This window comes from Microchirus variegatus, assembly GCF_963457635.1.
Source record: "Microchirus variegatus genome assembly, chromosome: 14".
Taxonomy (NCBI): Eukaryota; Metazoa; Chordata; class Actinopteri; order Pleuronectiformes; family Soleidae; genus Microchirus; species Microchirus variegatus.
In genome coordinates, this window is record NC_139815.1 from 18,287,162 (window position 1) to 18,301,950 (window position 14,789).

Genomic DNA, 14,789 nt, shown 5'->3' on the forward strand with positions numbered 1-14,789 from the left:
TTCTGCCTTAATGTTAGTTATTTGCTCATTTTCAGCTTTGGTTCGAGCTATGTGTCCTTGCAAGTGAAATGGTCGGCTTAATGTTGGCTTAATGCTAGCTTAATTTGGTCTTAGCTCAATTTTGGGCCAAACCGTGCACCATTGTCTGCTACATTTTGGCACCAAATAATTAACTTAATGATTTGCTCAAAATTAGCCATACCTCAATATTCAAGCTGTGTCTCATTCATTCATTGTGAGTTCAATTTTGGCTTAGTGTTAGCTTTATTTGCTCAAAAGTAGCATTAGCTTAATATAAATCATGATGTGCCTCATAGTTGGCCCAATTTAGGTTTGTTTGCTTATACACTCAATTATAGCTTTGACTCCATGTAATCTGAATTGTAGGCTTGGCTTATTGTCGCCCATACTTTGTACCAACTAGAAATGTTTGAGCCAGTGGTGGCTAATTTTTTTTCGTAGTGTTAGCTCCGTTGTAGCTCACTTATCTGAATTGGCAGCCATTTTCTCATAGCATTTAAATCATTGGTTTAAATGGGGCTGCAACTATTTTCATTAATCTGTTATATAAATTGTGAAAAGTTGTTCACCGTTTCTCAAATCAATTATATTCTCAATCTAAAATATCTGGTTTCAATGATTGCATAAATGGAGCAAAGAAATTAGGATATAACCCCATTTAACAAAAAAAAAAAAATATGAAACTCAAACACTTGAGACAATCCATTATCAAAATGGACAAATGGAGTAAAAATGGCCAGTGTGCTGCTAATTCACTGGAACATTCACAGTCGAGGTACTATTGAGTTTTTCACTGGAAAGATTTATTTGTTTTTAATGTTAAATGTTTAAAGTCGGATTCAGGGTTACACACGTGTTTTTATTTATATAATTCTCAACTTTTAGTGTTGGTGTTAAAATGCATTTTTTTTTTTTTCTTTTTTATTAAAGGAATAACCTTCCGCTTCCTGCTCACGGAGACCTGGTCGGACCCATCATATACAAAAGCCTGGGACTGTCAATAAAGGTGAGTGACACCTTTTAGAGACAATTTACTACCCCTATGAAAACGTTATACTCCATATTCACAAAGACACAAGCTTACTGATGGAGGCAGCAGTGTACCAATGACTTGTGCTGTGAAATTACACATTTTCTCTATGGACTTTGGAGTGGGAGAGCTAGCGTTTAACAAACCCTATTAATTGACTGTTAATATGTACACTGGTTTCTATCCATGTTTAAGATTATTTAGAAAAAAAAAGTTGTTTCCAAGTTTTGTAATAATGTAGTAATTGATTATGATGCGCAAGAGCAGGTATTCCTTTATTCTCTACTGGTAGTAAGACAAACGGTTCTTGATTTGATTATGAAGCTAAACTTTGATTGATATGCAAGTGTAGTCACATTAGATTTTAACATAACTTGTCTCACTCACAAGGTTCACTTGTTGAACCTTTTTGTGTTTATAAAGCCTTTTTGCACGTCATGTTGGGAGGCCTCCCAGCAGGGGATTTCTATGTTCCCCTGCAAAACCATGCATTACTCGTCTTAGGGATGCAGGGCCGCTAGCCTACATAGTTTCTTTAATAAATGGGATTGTAGGTTGCAATTACGCAGTCACAGCTACCTAGTCCATGCTGTCACCAGTGTCACAATTTCAGTCTCCTCTCCTCAATGAGTCGTTAATACATCGATGATAAGTTTGAAAGTAAATGCTAATGAGCAAGGAATAAAAAACTAAAACTGCTTTGTTGTAATATTTTTAATAATGTAAACGAAAAACCCCTCATTGATTTATATTTCTCATGAAGTTTTCATATCGTACGGTTCACTGACGGTTGCGCCGTTCCCGAGATGCCACATGACCGCACTTTGCTGTGCTCGTACACAGCTGTGACGTCACTCTGGGAAATAATATTTTTATGGACATTTATGGCTTTTAGGAAGGTTTTACACATATCAAACTCCATGAATTAAAAATATATAATATAAAAGCCTATCCCCACATCTTCAGGTGTCCTGTGGGCAGTTTTACAGGCATCTCTCTTTTTTTTGGGGGGGGGGGGGGCCTATTAGTATTTTTTTGTTGCAGATCCAGAGTGGCCACCATGACAAAATTGTCTTCAAGGCAGAGTGGGGTGGTGCTCTATCCACTTCTTATAATACATATATACACAACTATAGCTGACAACTCTCGGACTCTCCAAATTTCACTTCCAGTTAGTCATTCTAAGACAGATCTGTGCAAAACATGAACAATGTCTGGCAGTACAGTAAAACTTTATTCTCATAATATGTGATTAAAGTTGTAAATTTACAGCTTTATTCTTGTAAATTAAGACTTAATTCTCATAGTCTGTGAATTTTTTTCCCTCAATGTGGCCCTAGTATGCCGTCATAAATAAGGTAATGGAGAATTGACCAATTATTTAATGAATCATTAGTTTTTTTTTCTTATGTAATTTTAGAAACATTATGACAAAGTTATTTATTTTTGGATGACCTGTTCCATCAGACCATGTTTTGTTTTATTAATATTAATTAGGTTAAGTAATTTTTTACAAAGAGTGCAGTAAAACCACAACGCAAGTGTGTGTGCGCGCTCCTTCAGCCACTGCAGCTCTGACTGGAGTTTGGCCAGAAAGACTCTGAATGCTGCAGCACACATGCAGAAAGCTCACTGCAGTTAACAATCACAGCAGGTGGACGAGACTCACCGCCTCGCACTCATGACAAGAACCGAGACAACAGTGAAAAGAACAGAAGAAGTGCATCATACAGTGTCTGTGAGGATTTCAGCTGTCCTAGTCAACAGACCAACACAGCAGAAGAGTGGATGCTGACTCTGGTGATGGGTGACGATGCTCAGCACATGTGAGTGGACATTATAATACAAGTAATGCAAAGTATTTCACATATAATCACTCAAGCAATCATCTGTTTTTTTGTTTTGTTTTTTTCAACAGGTCTTGAATTTTAACTGCAATTTGAGAGATGAAGAGAAAATGGCCAGTCGCTTCAACAGAGGCTCTAGGTATTCATTAGAGAGAGTGAGCACTCCTCCTCCATCCTTCATGAAATCCTCATGAAGATTGAAGCTGTTCCATTTAGATTGTTTTCAGGATGCAGTTGTGCAGTTATGTATTATCTTGGACAGTTTGTGCAACTTCGTATCAATCCCAACTCGACAAAAATGTACATTTTATGATTTTAAAGCAGTTTGGTCACTTTCTTCATACAGATATTTAAATGATGCCTCCTCCGGCAGATGAGGAGGACACCAACCCTCCCGTGTGGCAGCTCATCGTCTCCTTCTGCTGTAAAGGAATGATCGAAGGTGTTGTACTTCTGCTGCTGCTCTGGCTTCTCATTCAGGTTCTCTTCATCAAAAACTTGGAAGGTACTGAAGTTTAATTTACTGCAAGTGTGTGTCGGTGTTGGGGAGGAGAGTCGGGACAAGTGTGGATGAATGCCAGTATTTAATGTAAATGCCTGTTCTGTTTATATATAAGCCAGCACAATAATCACTCACAAAACACAAACTATTAATAAAACACTACAGCAACTACTAGAAATGCATTTACCCTTGGATAACAGATTTTTTTTATTTTTTTTTACACACAATTGATATCTATATATTCATACAATTTTATATATCATAATTTCAAGATAAACTTTATTGTTCAAGACTGTCCTGGACAGCAGTGCCACTTTGGGCGGTGTTCAATTGAAAAATGGTACATTTGAATCATTAGAATGAAACCCATAATTTCTTTGTGTGAGAGCAGCAGCAGTTGAGCTGTTGTCACTGCATTCGGTTGGATGGTTGTGGACAGGAACCTTCACTTGAACTCATCACCGAGCTTCACATCCGAAAATTCTTCTCCCTCGGAGAGCGTTTCTTTCTTTGTAAGGAGTTCACGCCCGCTGCGACGGTGAATTTATGACAGACGCGTGTCCCCTGCAGCTGGACTTATGTCGCGGAGTGACAGCTGGAGTACAGTATAGATGGCATGTGTGTGTCATCAGTCCACTATATAGTTCCCACGTGGGAGACCTTCACATCTACAAACAGATTTGCTGACCAGCTTCCTGCAATGAACCAGTGTTTCACATGTTGGAATGAAAAAAAACAAAACTGCCGTCTAAGTCCAGAGAAGGAGATGTTCTCTGTAAAGTCCACTCCATGATTTGCAAATAAGAACTGGAAGGGAAAGGAACGAGGCAACATATTTTCACAGATCTATAGATGTTTCTGTATGGTGTGGAGTGACTCACTCTCTTCATATAACTTTGTGCTGAATGAATGACAGTGCTCTACATTCACAACATAAAGACAGTTTTCATTGCAGGTTTAAGGAAACTCCTGACCTTTCACAGTATAACACTTTTTTTACACCGTTATCTCCAATAGATTTTGACCAATTGCAATCAGAATATTTCATAAACGACTCTCGTCTAACATTGTTAAAATAACAATAACACAAATTTAACAACCAGAAAGAAATGTGAAAACCAATGTCACATAAAATAATGTTCATCTGAGGACCGATAAGGTTAAAATACAAGTGCATTTATCAAGTGGACTGACCATTTCGTAAACTGTTGATGCTTCTGGAATAATCCCACGTCTTCCTGTTTGTCTTCATGAAGAACACCACTTGTTCAGAGTAAACCTACAATGGAAATTGATTTATTAAACTTTCAGTCTGTTATGTAAAATATTAATATTTAAACATAAACATTTTGAGTATTCTATGGTCTGTCCTGAAAGATTATTCAAATTAACGTCTAACTCTGTCTCTCATCAAGCACAGTTTCCAAATATCTATAAGTCTGGACAAGTTTAACATTAGGTTTGGGCACTCTAAATGACCTTAGGTGTGAGAGTGGATGTTTGCCTTTATATGTGGCCCTGTGATGAACTGACGACCTGTCCAGGGTGTTACCCCACCCATTGTGACCCTCATGTGGAGGATAAAGTAATTGAAGATGAATGACTAATTGAATGAATTAATCATTATGATTTATCACACCAGTCTACAAAGAAGGATCCATGTGAATGAGCTGTCTGGAAGTCATGATAACACTATCATGGACACATTTTGCAATGTGTTTTTCATATTTATATTCATGGAGAATGAAATGCGGATGAAGACGAAATAAATCCAGAAAATTGACCATGTATTACTGTCTGAGTTGTATTGTAAGACGACCAATAACCCATGAATTGATGTATTTGATCCAGATGAAAGGAGGTATTAACTTCTTTTTCACAAAACATGCAAGGTTGTGTTAAAAGCTGACAAAAAGTTAATTAAAAAGGTACTTTTTTTCTCCAAATATTTATGAATACAATTCTCAAATATAAACCCTACACCATCAACACCTCTGAGCTTTAAATGCAGTGTAGTCAATATCTGGTGCAGTAAAATCCGCAGTTCCTGATTTAACAGTGTAGACGCGTGATGTGCCAGTCTAAACTTCATTCAAAATATTGTATTGAGTTCATCATGAATATTCAGGAAAACATTTGGATTTTGAAAACCATTTTTTTTAGTGTCTTACGGTTGAATTTTCTATCCACATATTTTTGGAGGCGACTTCCAGCAAAGTATAAATATTCAGAAAACAAAATTACGTATGTGATAAAAATGAAACACAGCCTAGTGTTGCTGTAATTATACAAAAACTACTCCTACGCCCCTTACAGACAGACTGTGTGACTCTCACAACAATTTATTTTATTTTAATACCAGGTCAAGTCCCTGTGACTGCTCTTGAAGTCTTGTGTCACTGTGAAATGTAAATAGTTTTTCCTTTGTGAGATCCCATAGATCTATAGCATAACTGTACTAAAGAAACAAAATCGGCTCTTGCCAGAGCTATAAAAACTACTGGAGCCTCTCTCCTTCCCTGTGAGTGGAACAAAAGCTCAGTCAGCCGATGAAGCTATTGGCTGGGAGGCTTCGGGTTCCTGCGCACTGGCAGTGACTGCTCTCATAAACAGCTCCCACACTGACTCCACTCACACATCAAGCTGTGAGGGGCCATGTCGCAGTACACTCTGGGAGGTAGGAAGCTATCACTGCTGTCTCTAACTCTTTGTTTTGCATGTTTTTTTTTGTTTATTGTACTCTGTAGCCCACAAGTTTGTACAGTCAGGGGAAATGTCCCCCGATGGCAGATATTTTTGCTGATTTCTTCTGTAAAACGGAGTAAAAGAGCTGAGCAGGAAGAGTGGGAGGCAGCTAAACAAGGAAACAAATTGACACCTGAGGATTTAATTAACAGAGAGGCTGAGAGGGGACGTGTCCCTGGTGTATTCCTGTTTGTTTTAGATAACTTTGTATGAACATGGACCAAGACTTTTGTCAACAAACAAAACTGAATTACTGCATGTGTCTTTTCCAGTAAAGAAAATGCATCATGTGTTTTCCCATGTTAATGCATGTGTGCTGTTATGAGTGCATACGGTAACATGATTAAATGAAGTTTACCAGCAGCCTTTCTGCAAAATACAAACACATCCCTTCTACATGACATGCTTTGATGATGTTTGCCTCATTTGTACTGAGATCACCAGGGTCCACAGTCTGGTCAGTCTGACTCATATTTTGGAGCGAACCCATCAGCAGTTTTTTTTTTCACTTCCACTGCAGCATTCAGCCCAACTGTATTTTCATCTCCTAATGGAGGCTGGGAAAGCTGCCTGCTCCTGCACACACTGACTGTATATGGATCTGCACTGATACTACTGTACCTTTTTAATAGTGGTCTAATCTCTTTACGGATGCTTTTAAATGATGTGCCTTTAGTTTGTAATGAGCCTCTTGTGATGAGGATTCTCTTGATCTTATTACATTTTGAGTTACTTGCGTTGCATTCCTCTCAAGTAAATGAAGAACCGGATGTGTGTGAGCAGTTTTAGTGGTAATGAGAATGTACATTTTGTCTCAGTAAGGGGTTTTCTTCCTGATTGCCCAGTGCCTTTTGAAGGTCACTGGTTGAAGCTCACAGATTTCAGACCTTGTTTTCACCACCACTATCCTGGAGTGTGTCTGATGCATGAGTCATCCCAGTACACTGTCATTATGTGACATTATATGAGCATCAGTGTCCAGCTTTAACAGCTTCAATCTCAGTCACGGCTGCATCCATCATGGTTTCAGGGTAACTTGTTGTGAAAACATTTGAATTGGTTTTCATTTCTGTCCTTGTTTTTGTTGCATTAAGTGTTGCATGTTGGGGAAAATGTGTTGGGAATGCAATTGAGGGGTAGAAATCTGATCAGTATATTATTTACCCTTAGGACACAGAGCATTTAGGCTGCTTTTTTCATTACTATGTTAAAACGTGTATATACAGAGGCAATAAGAATGTCTTCTATCATTTTTTTTGTGCACAACCCAATCAATCGGATTGAATTTGTGAACATTGGAAATGATGTCACATTTGGCTCATTTCTATTTTGTCTCTTCTGCAGAATTATTGCTACTCCCAATTTTATTTTATTAAAAAGAAGAAAACAAAAGTTGTATAAAATATATCATAACTTTGACCCGACAACACAAAGTAGACAAAAAATGTGCACTATAGCGCGTCTTATATCCTTTTTTACAGTGCAATCTGATGAAATTATATATTTTTTATTTTCACCAACTTTATAAGCACAACTGAGCAAATCAAATCGTACTCACATTTTTTTTATAAAAATCAGATTGAATTTGTGAAATTTGGAAATGTGTCATTTCGCTTTACATTTTCACTGAGGACACTCATAGGGTTAGTGTTAGAAATGGACACAGTGCATTCCCAAGCACCGCACACTAACCCCATCATTTTCTGTCATGCCCCCCCCCCCCACCCCAAAATGAAGAAAACATTTTGTGCTAAAACCAGGTCTTTATCCCTCAAAAGTATTTTAATGCTGTGCAAAATGTCCTCACTCCCTAGGTTACCAAGGTTGTTTTGGTCCTCACAAAGATATCCATACAAGAACAGGGGAAAACTGACACCAGCTCACTTTGGGTGTGCTGTTCCTGCGTCGGACCAAAGCAGAAACTATGACAATATCATTTATAAAAATTATGATTCCAACAACAAGACATTTCCTCTTTAATCTCATCAAGGATGCAGAGTGCAGACACAACGAGATCATGTTTTGTCAGATGTCTGTGATGACTTAGTGAAAGTCTCAGGTCACTCGCAAACAAACAAACAAACAAACAAACAAAACTGATATTTGTCAGTTTTTCCTGCCTTTTTTTCCTCTGTATAAATATTCCCCATCATTCACAGATTATTGTCATCTCACCGTCTCTTCCTCCTCAATAATCCCAATGACTCTGCTGTAAACCCTGACTGCTTTATTTCCTTTTGTTTCCTGTCTTGCTGCAGTTCACCTGCAGATTCTGCTGGCCGTGGGTCTGGCCGTGTTCTGCTATTGTTTGGTCCTCGGTTGTATCCTTTGCTGTAGACGGAGGAAGAATGTTTCATCACAGGACAAGGAGGCAGCTTTTCTGTCCTCTCGTCCAGCAGAGACGGTGACTGTGACATTGACTCCGTCTCCGTGTGCGCAGCCTGTTAAGCAGCAGTATGAGGAGTTGGATGGAGAAGTGTTGGAGTTTCCTTCCTTTAAGAGCAGCTCTTCTCCTTCTGAGGATGACGCTGCTGCTCTGCCCTTCGACCCGAGTCCGACCAGATCAGCTGAGCTGGTGCAGTCTGCTGGATCATTTTTCCCAATGCGCCGCCTCAGCTCCCCGGCAGTGCCCTGCACACTCAGTAAACCTCAAAGTCATGGCAGAGCCTCTTTGCCCTCCCTCACAAAGCTTAGCCTGGTGTCTAAATCTCGTCGGGCAATGGGTCGGCGTAGCACCGTGAGCAATGAAAGTTTTCTCTACAGCGAGAGCAGTCAACTGAGTGCTGCTACTGCCAAGGCTCCCACCCAGCAGCATCAGCCTAGTGGATCACAGTACGGCTCTAACTCTCTCTCCATCCACTCAAAGCCGGCTCCTCTCTTGCACTTTTCCCTGCTCTTCTCCTCAGCCTGTGCCACCCTGCTGGTCAACATCTTGGGGCTCTCGGGGGCCAATCGAAGACGCAGTGGGGTGTTTGTCCGAGCCAGCCTCCCTCCACTCTGCCCTTCTCCTCAGCAGATTGCCTCTCGGCGCCGCAGCTTCAGCGCAGATCTCCAGAGTCAGAGCTTTGTGTTGCAGGTGGGCTCAGTGGAAGAGCTGCGTACCTGCACTCTGAGACTGGCCGTCTACAGCAAGGACTTCTCAGGCCTCAGGGAGGCTGTGCTGGGCGTCGTGGAGCTGTCCTGTGAGCAGATGGACTGGGAGCCTGACATCACCACCACCTACACCAGGCAGCTCACCCCCACTAAGAGCAAGTTGAAAAAGGTATCTGATGATTTGATCAATTTTATTGATCACTCGAGACAGTTTTTTATTATTATTGTTAATTAAGCAGCAAAAACATGCGTGAAACAGGATGAACAGTTGAAAGTGCCACAAAATCAGTTCAGTAAACTCAATGCCCCCATGCACAGATGATTACTGTTGTAATAAATCAAAATGAACATTATTTTGTATGAAGGATCAATAGCAGTAGGCACAGAGGACAATCAGAATCTGTTACTGCTCCCTTTTGGGTAAACTAAACCTCCACCATGAAGGGAGAATCTGAAGTTCAGCATCTTCTCCAGACTGCTGAGGGCTTGATTCTACAGCACAGCCTGGTGAATTGGTCCAATTTCATTCTGTTTTTGAGAGACTGCCAAACCAGCAAATCATGCAAAAGAGGCAAGGAGAGGAAAACAATCTAAAAGAATACAAAAGAGAACAGACTCTATAAAGGAAGAATAAAACATTTTCAACAGTGAAGTCCATACTGAAATTACACCGCTTCCTTCCTGGGATCATTTAATGCAAGTTGACTGAATTTAAATCTCAACCCAGCATGTGCTGGTCAAAATGCAACATGCTTTTACTGTTAGTTGTCCATCCTTTACTTGCCACCTTATACTTGAGCAATCACAGGGGATAATGAGCCAACGCTGCAGGTAACTGTGAGAACTCCATATTGAGAACAAAGATGGCGGTAGAGGCACACACCAACACCCATGAAGGTCAATTCAGTCACACAAATAGTGGTTAAGATGTTCACTGCAGCAGGAAAACAGGTTTAAATGTTGGTGTCTGGGCTATTACATGAGGTATAAGTGATACTTTAAATATCTTAAATCCCCTATCAGAGTCTACAGGAACAAGTGTAAAGTGAAAATAATTTATGTTTTCACATGGAATAACACGCTGGAACAATTCCTTGGCTGTGACACATCCGGAAGTCTCCACTAACAGCAGAATTCACTTAACTTGACCAATGCAAAAATAATGACCTTAACTAGGTTTGTGGCGACTGACTTTCCAGTCTTTATGCAAAACTCAATTGGATTGACAATTCAATTTTGACCCAAGCACAAAACAAAGTGAACTGTAGTGAGTAACTGAGTTTCTCGGGTGATTGTGTGCACTTAAGGATCTTAGAACAAACCCAACCGGGGGGACTGTAGGCTTTGTGTGTGTGTGAAGGCGTCAAAGTCTGTATTTTGAGTTGATTTAACAGATAGAAAAACCACACACAGGCTCAAAGATAGCATAAAATCATGTTATATCCACAAAGGAGTTGTGCGTCATGTCGGCTCTAACATTAGCTAGTTTTCCCACTGTTTTTTTTGTCATGATGACATTGTTGTTGGTGATTACAGAGAAAACGAGCAGAGTACAGCAAAGTGTCAGAGTGCCGACGCTGTGCCCTCTGCTGATCCACTGACAGAGGGCATTAATGACATGCTTTTAAAGGGGAGGGGGTCATGATGCTTTAGTGGACATTTTGGCATTAGGCTGGAATTATTTCTGCCATTTAGACTTAAGTGAAAATCAGAGTTCATCCTCTCCTCTACACACACAGTCACTCACCCACAAAGAGCATCACCTTTTCCTTCCAGCCACTGATGAGTGTGATTGTGCGTGACTGTAGACAGTAGGCACAATTGAGAAAAGTTCAATACTCACTTCACTGAAATAAGACGCTGTCCAAAAGTCCAGGAGCCCAGACGAGGGCAAGGCACAACATCCACAAAACCAGGGAGCATAAATTGGTTATGTTATGTCAAACTGTCATCTGAAAAATCAGTATGATGATGATAATGTATTCTGTGGGTAATGGGGGCGGGACTAGATAAGCTTTTGCTTCTCCCACTTTCCCTTTTGGCCATGTGCAAGAATTAAACTAAGATGATGATCGATCTAACTGACATGCCCGAAATAAACAAATCAAAATAAAATCTAGAGCAAGCTTATGGTATAGTCATAATCTTTATTGTCCACAGACATGAAGACAGACTTAACACATCATGTACACATACATAGAGGTCAATAATGAAGAGCATAGTTATGAATTCATTAATTACTAATTAAATTTGGTATAAAATACTTCTAAGGGTTCTTGGTTGATGGTGCAGCTCTGTAGGTAGAAGGACGGCAGCAAAAGTGAAAGGGAAGGTCTACTAACAAGGTGTTGGTGAGACCTGCTATGAAGGCGGAGCATATTTAAGGGACAGCCCAGGTTGAACAGTTTGGAGAAAAAGTAAGAGAGGCAAGGTTGAGGAAAAACAAATCCCTGGCTATAGCTTCAATGTTTGTTTGGCAATGTGACTTTGCAGAGCGGCATCTCTTCTTTTGAACGGCAGTCGAAGTGTGAGTGACGCTCTCTGAGGCAAAGTGCAAGTGACAGACAGAGGCAGTGAAGCGAAACTCACTTGTTGGGAGGAAATCACATTCACACTCTGCTGCCCGGCCTCAGCGAGATGCCGGCGGCCTCGCACTCAGCCAGTTGACAGACCATGACTCACTGGACCCCAAACAATGCAAGCTAATGAGAGCTGACGTTAAAGCAGAAATTACCATTACACATTAGTTATTACCTTTAACCACAGAGAATTAGTGCATGCGCATATATTAATTCAGGGTGAGTGGACATGTAGGCAACATAATACTTTACCCTGACAGTCTATAACATTTAGTAGATACTGTATATACTTCCCTTAAATATGTTGGTAAAAGTGTATAATCACTTGCAACATCTTTGCTTTTTAGCCTTAGAATAACCTTTTTTTATGTACTTTAGGCAAGAGCAGTGCTTTATGGAGGCACTATCTAACGCCACCATGTTTCTACAATAGTTTGAATGGACATACTTTCTGCGTTTTTACAGAAGCTTACTAAAATGAAGGACGATGGCTGCACCCACATAAACCCAGTGCATATAAACCAACAAAGAAGAACTAATAAATGACAGGGAGAGAAGGAGCATGAGGATGTACGGGTTAACGTGGCTCACATTATTCTTTCCCTTTGGTGCAATTTTATTTACAGCCTCCCAAAGGATGAAGGGAGCATCTGCAGGGTGAAAGAACATTCTGTAATCTTTATCTCTCGTCTTGTGCTTCCTACCCTCAGAGTGTCAGTTCTCAGGATTCACTGGGTCACAGGAAGAGCTTGGTCGGCGTCCCGCGGGCTTTGGGCCAACTCTTCATCCTGCTGCAGTACCAGACGCTGGCCCAGCGCGTCAAGGTGATGGTTCGAAAGGCTGAGAATCTGGCCAAGCTCACGCGGATCCCTGGAGCTGCAGGTGAGGATCACCTGAAACTAAATGTTTGTTGTTGCCTAACAAAATCAAATGCAGGAGGACACAACAAAAAAAAACTTTGGCGATAGGATTTGGGAAAAGTTGAAAAGGAATCAGTGTTGATTCAGTTTAGACAACTTTTTAAATACCCCTCCATTCATAACAGAAGCTAATTTAAGAGGATTTTATATGGACAACTTTTAATTTTTAGATTTTTTTAAATCTGAAGGAATAATGACAATTTACTTGTTTGTTTTCTTGAACATCAATTTCTGACACGAAAGTGGTTTCCTGATTGGCTTGTAGTGTAATCAGATTAGGAAACCGATGAGCCCAGTGTCATTTCCGCTCCCATCTGCCTCACGTCTCACTGCGTCTGATTCATGACTCTGCTTTGATGATGCTGGCCCTGTAAACCTATGTAAACCTCCTTCATGTGAAGAAGAAAAGGACTCTAAAGTTTGAGTTTAACACATCTTAACCTGACTGTTTTTAGTCTCAGTGGCCAGTGACGTGTTCCTGATGACCTTCAAAATAAAATGTTTCTATAAAACGTGTGAGAATGGGTGGTTCTCGAAGGATTCTTATCTGATAGTAACACTGCTTTTTAATTTTTGTAAATCCAATTAGCCTTGTTGCCCTGGATTTATGAGGAGACTCATCTTTACTGATTTGGAACGCTGATGGTTTTTCAAGAGGATTATGAGGATCTATATCAACATTTCATACAATGCACAAACATTAATTAACCCAAGCACCATCTACACATAATTCATGTAGATGATTTTTTAGTTTTTTTTCAAAGCATTATACCAAGGATAAATGTGAAATCAAATCATGATTGTGGCTGTAATTGCTTTCCACAGACCACTACGTTGTCATCAACCTGCGTCAGGATGGGAAAGTGATTGGCACCAAGGAGACCAAAGGAGTCAGTGGTCCTAACCCCATCTGGAATGCTCCCTTTCTGTTTGACCTCCCCCCCGGTGACATCACTCAGCTGCCACTGGTCTTTGAATTCATCATCATGCAGGTGAGACAAATCAAATCTCATCTCAAACACTGACACGTAGTTCTGTGTTAAAAACTGTATCTTATTTAACAAAAAGCAGATGTTAAGTCGACCAGCTCCTCAAGACTCCCTCTGTCAGTGGCAACGTTACACCATTAAAGTGAGACAGCTGAAAACAGGTTAGAATATGATTTAAAAACACAAAGAATGCACATGAAAGGTTTCTGAAGTGAATTCTGCTGCTCAAAAAACAGGTTCTTGCCCATTCCTCTCTCTATGATGCTGATGTATACACACAAATGCTCCCTCAGTCAGGTCTGACAGGAGGCTATGACCTACTACTTACCTCATTTCTGTTGATGAAGACCAAACGGAGGCAGAATGACAGCATCAACAACAACATTAATTCACCAAATGTTATTCATTTCGTTTGTCCATCCCTCGTCCACCACTGTTAATCCTCCACAGACTTTGTTGTTTCTGTCATATTTTTTGTATCTACTTATCTCTGTGTGTGTGTGTGTGTGTCTGCAGGGCCGTCTCTACACAAAGAGCAGCGTTTTGGGTTGTGTGTTGATTGGCAGTGACGCTCCTGAGGCAGGACAGGCACACTGGAAGGAAATGTGCAGCCGAGGTCAGATCGAAACGGCTCGCTGGCATTCTATCCAGTCTGATATGCTGTGAGACCAGTGGACAGACTGATGGACTGCACTGTTGACCCCGTGAGTGTCCAAAAGGTGGAGCCATTTCTGTGTGGTTTTATTATTTTTTAATTTAATTTATCATAATTATAACGAGGTGTAGTAGTAGAAGTAGAATTATTATTGTTGCTTTGTTATGTTGTTTTGGAAGAACAGATCATTTTCAGGCATTAATTACTGAATCACAGAGACCAGTGGTGTCAAACTCATTTGAATTCAGGGGCCACATACAGTGCAGTTTTCATCTCAAGTGGGCCAATAATAATAATAATAGCATGATAAACTAACAAGAACTCCAAATGTTTCCCTGTATTTTACATTTAATGAAGTATATTTTTACAAAACATATTATGAACAACCTTGAGAAAAATAATTGAAAT

The 14,789-nt window shown here is 40.1% G+C and overlaps 1 protein-coding gene across 1 annotated transcript; it reads left to right on the top strand.

The window, feature by feature from the left end:
- Nucleotides 1–6,055: 6,055 nt before the first annotated feature.
- On the top strand, nucleotides 6,056–14,392 carry LOC310937021 (uncharacterized protein; the record flags this gene model as incomplete). Its single annotated transcript, XM_083901210.1, has 5 exons — nucleotides 6,056–6,077; nucleotides 8,404–9,407; nucleotides 12,528–12,699; nucleotides 13,563–13,729; nucleotides 14,243–14,392. The coding sequence occupies 5 exons, from the start codon at nucleotides 6,056–6,058 to the stop codon at nucleotides 14,390–14,392; spliced, it is 1,515 nt and encodes a 504-aa protein (XP_083757336.1).
- Nucleotides 14,393–14,789: the final 397 nt, after the last annotated feature.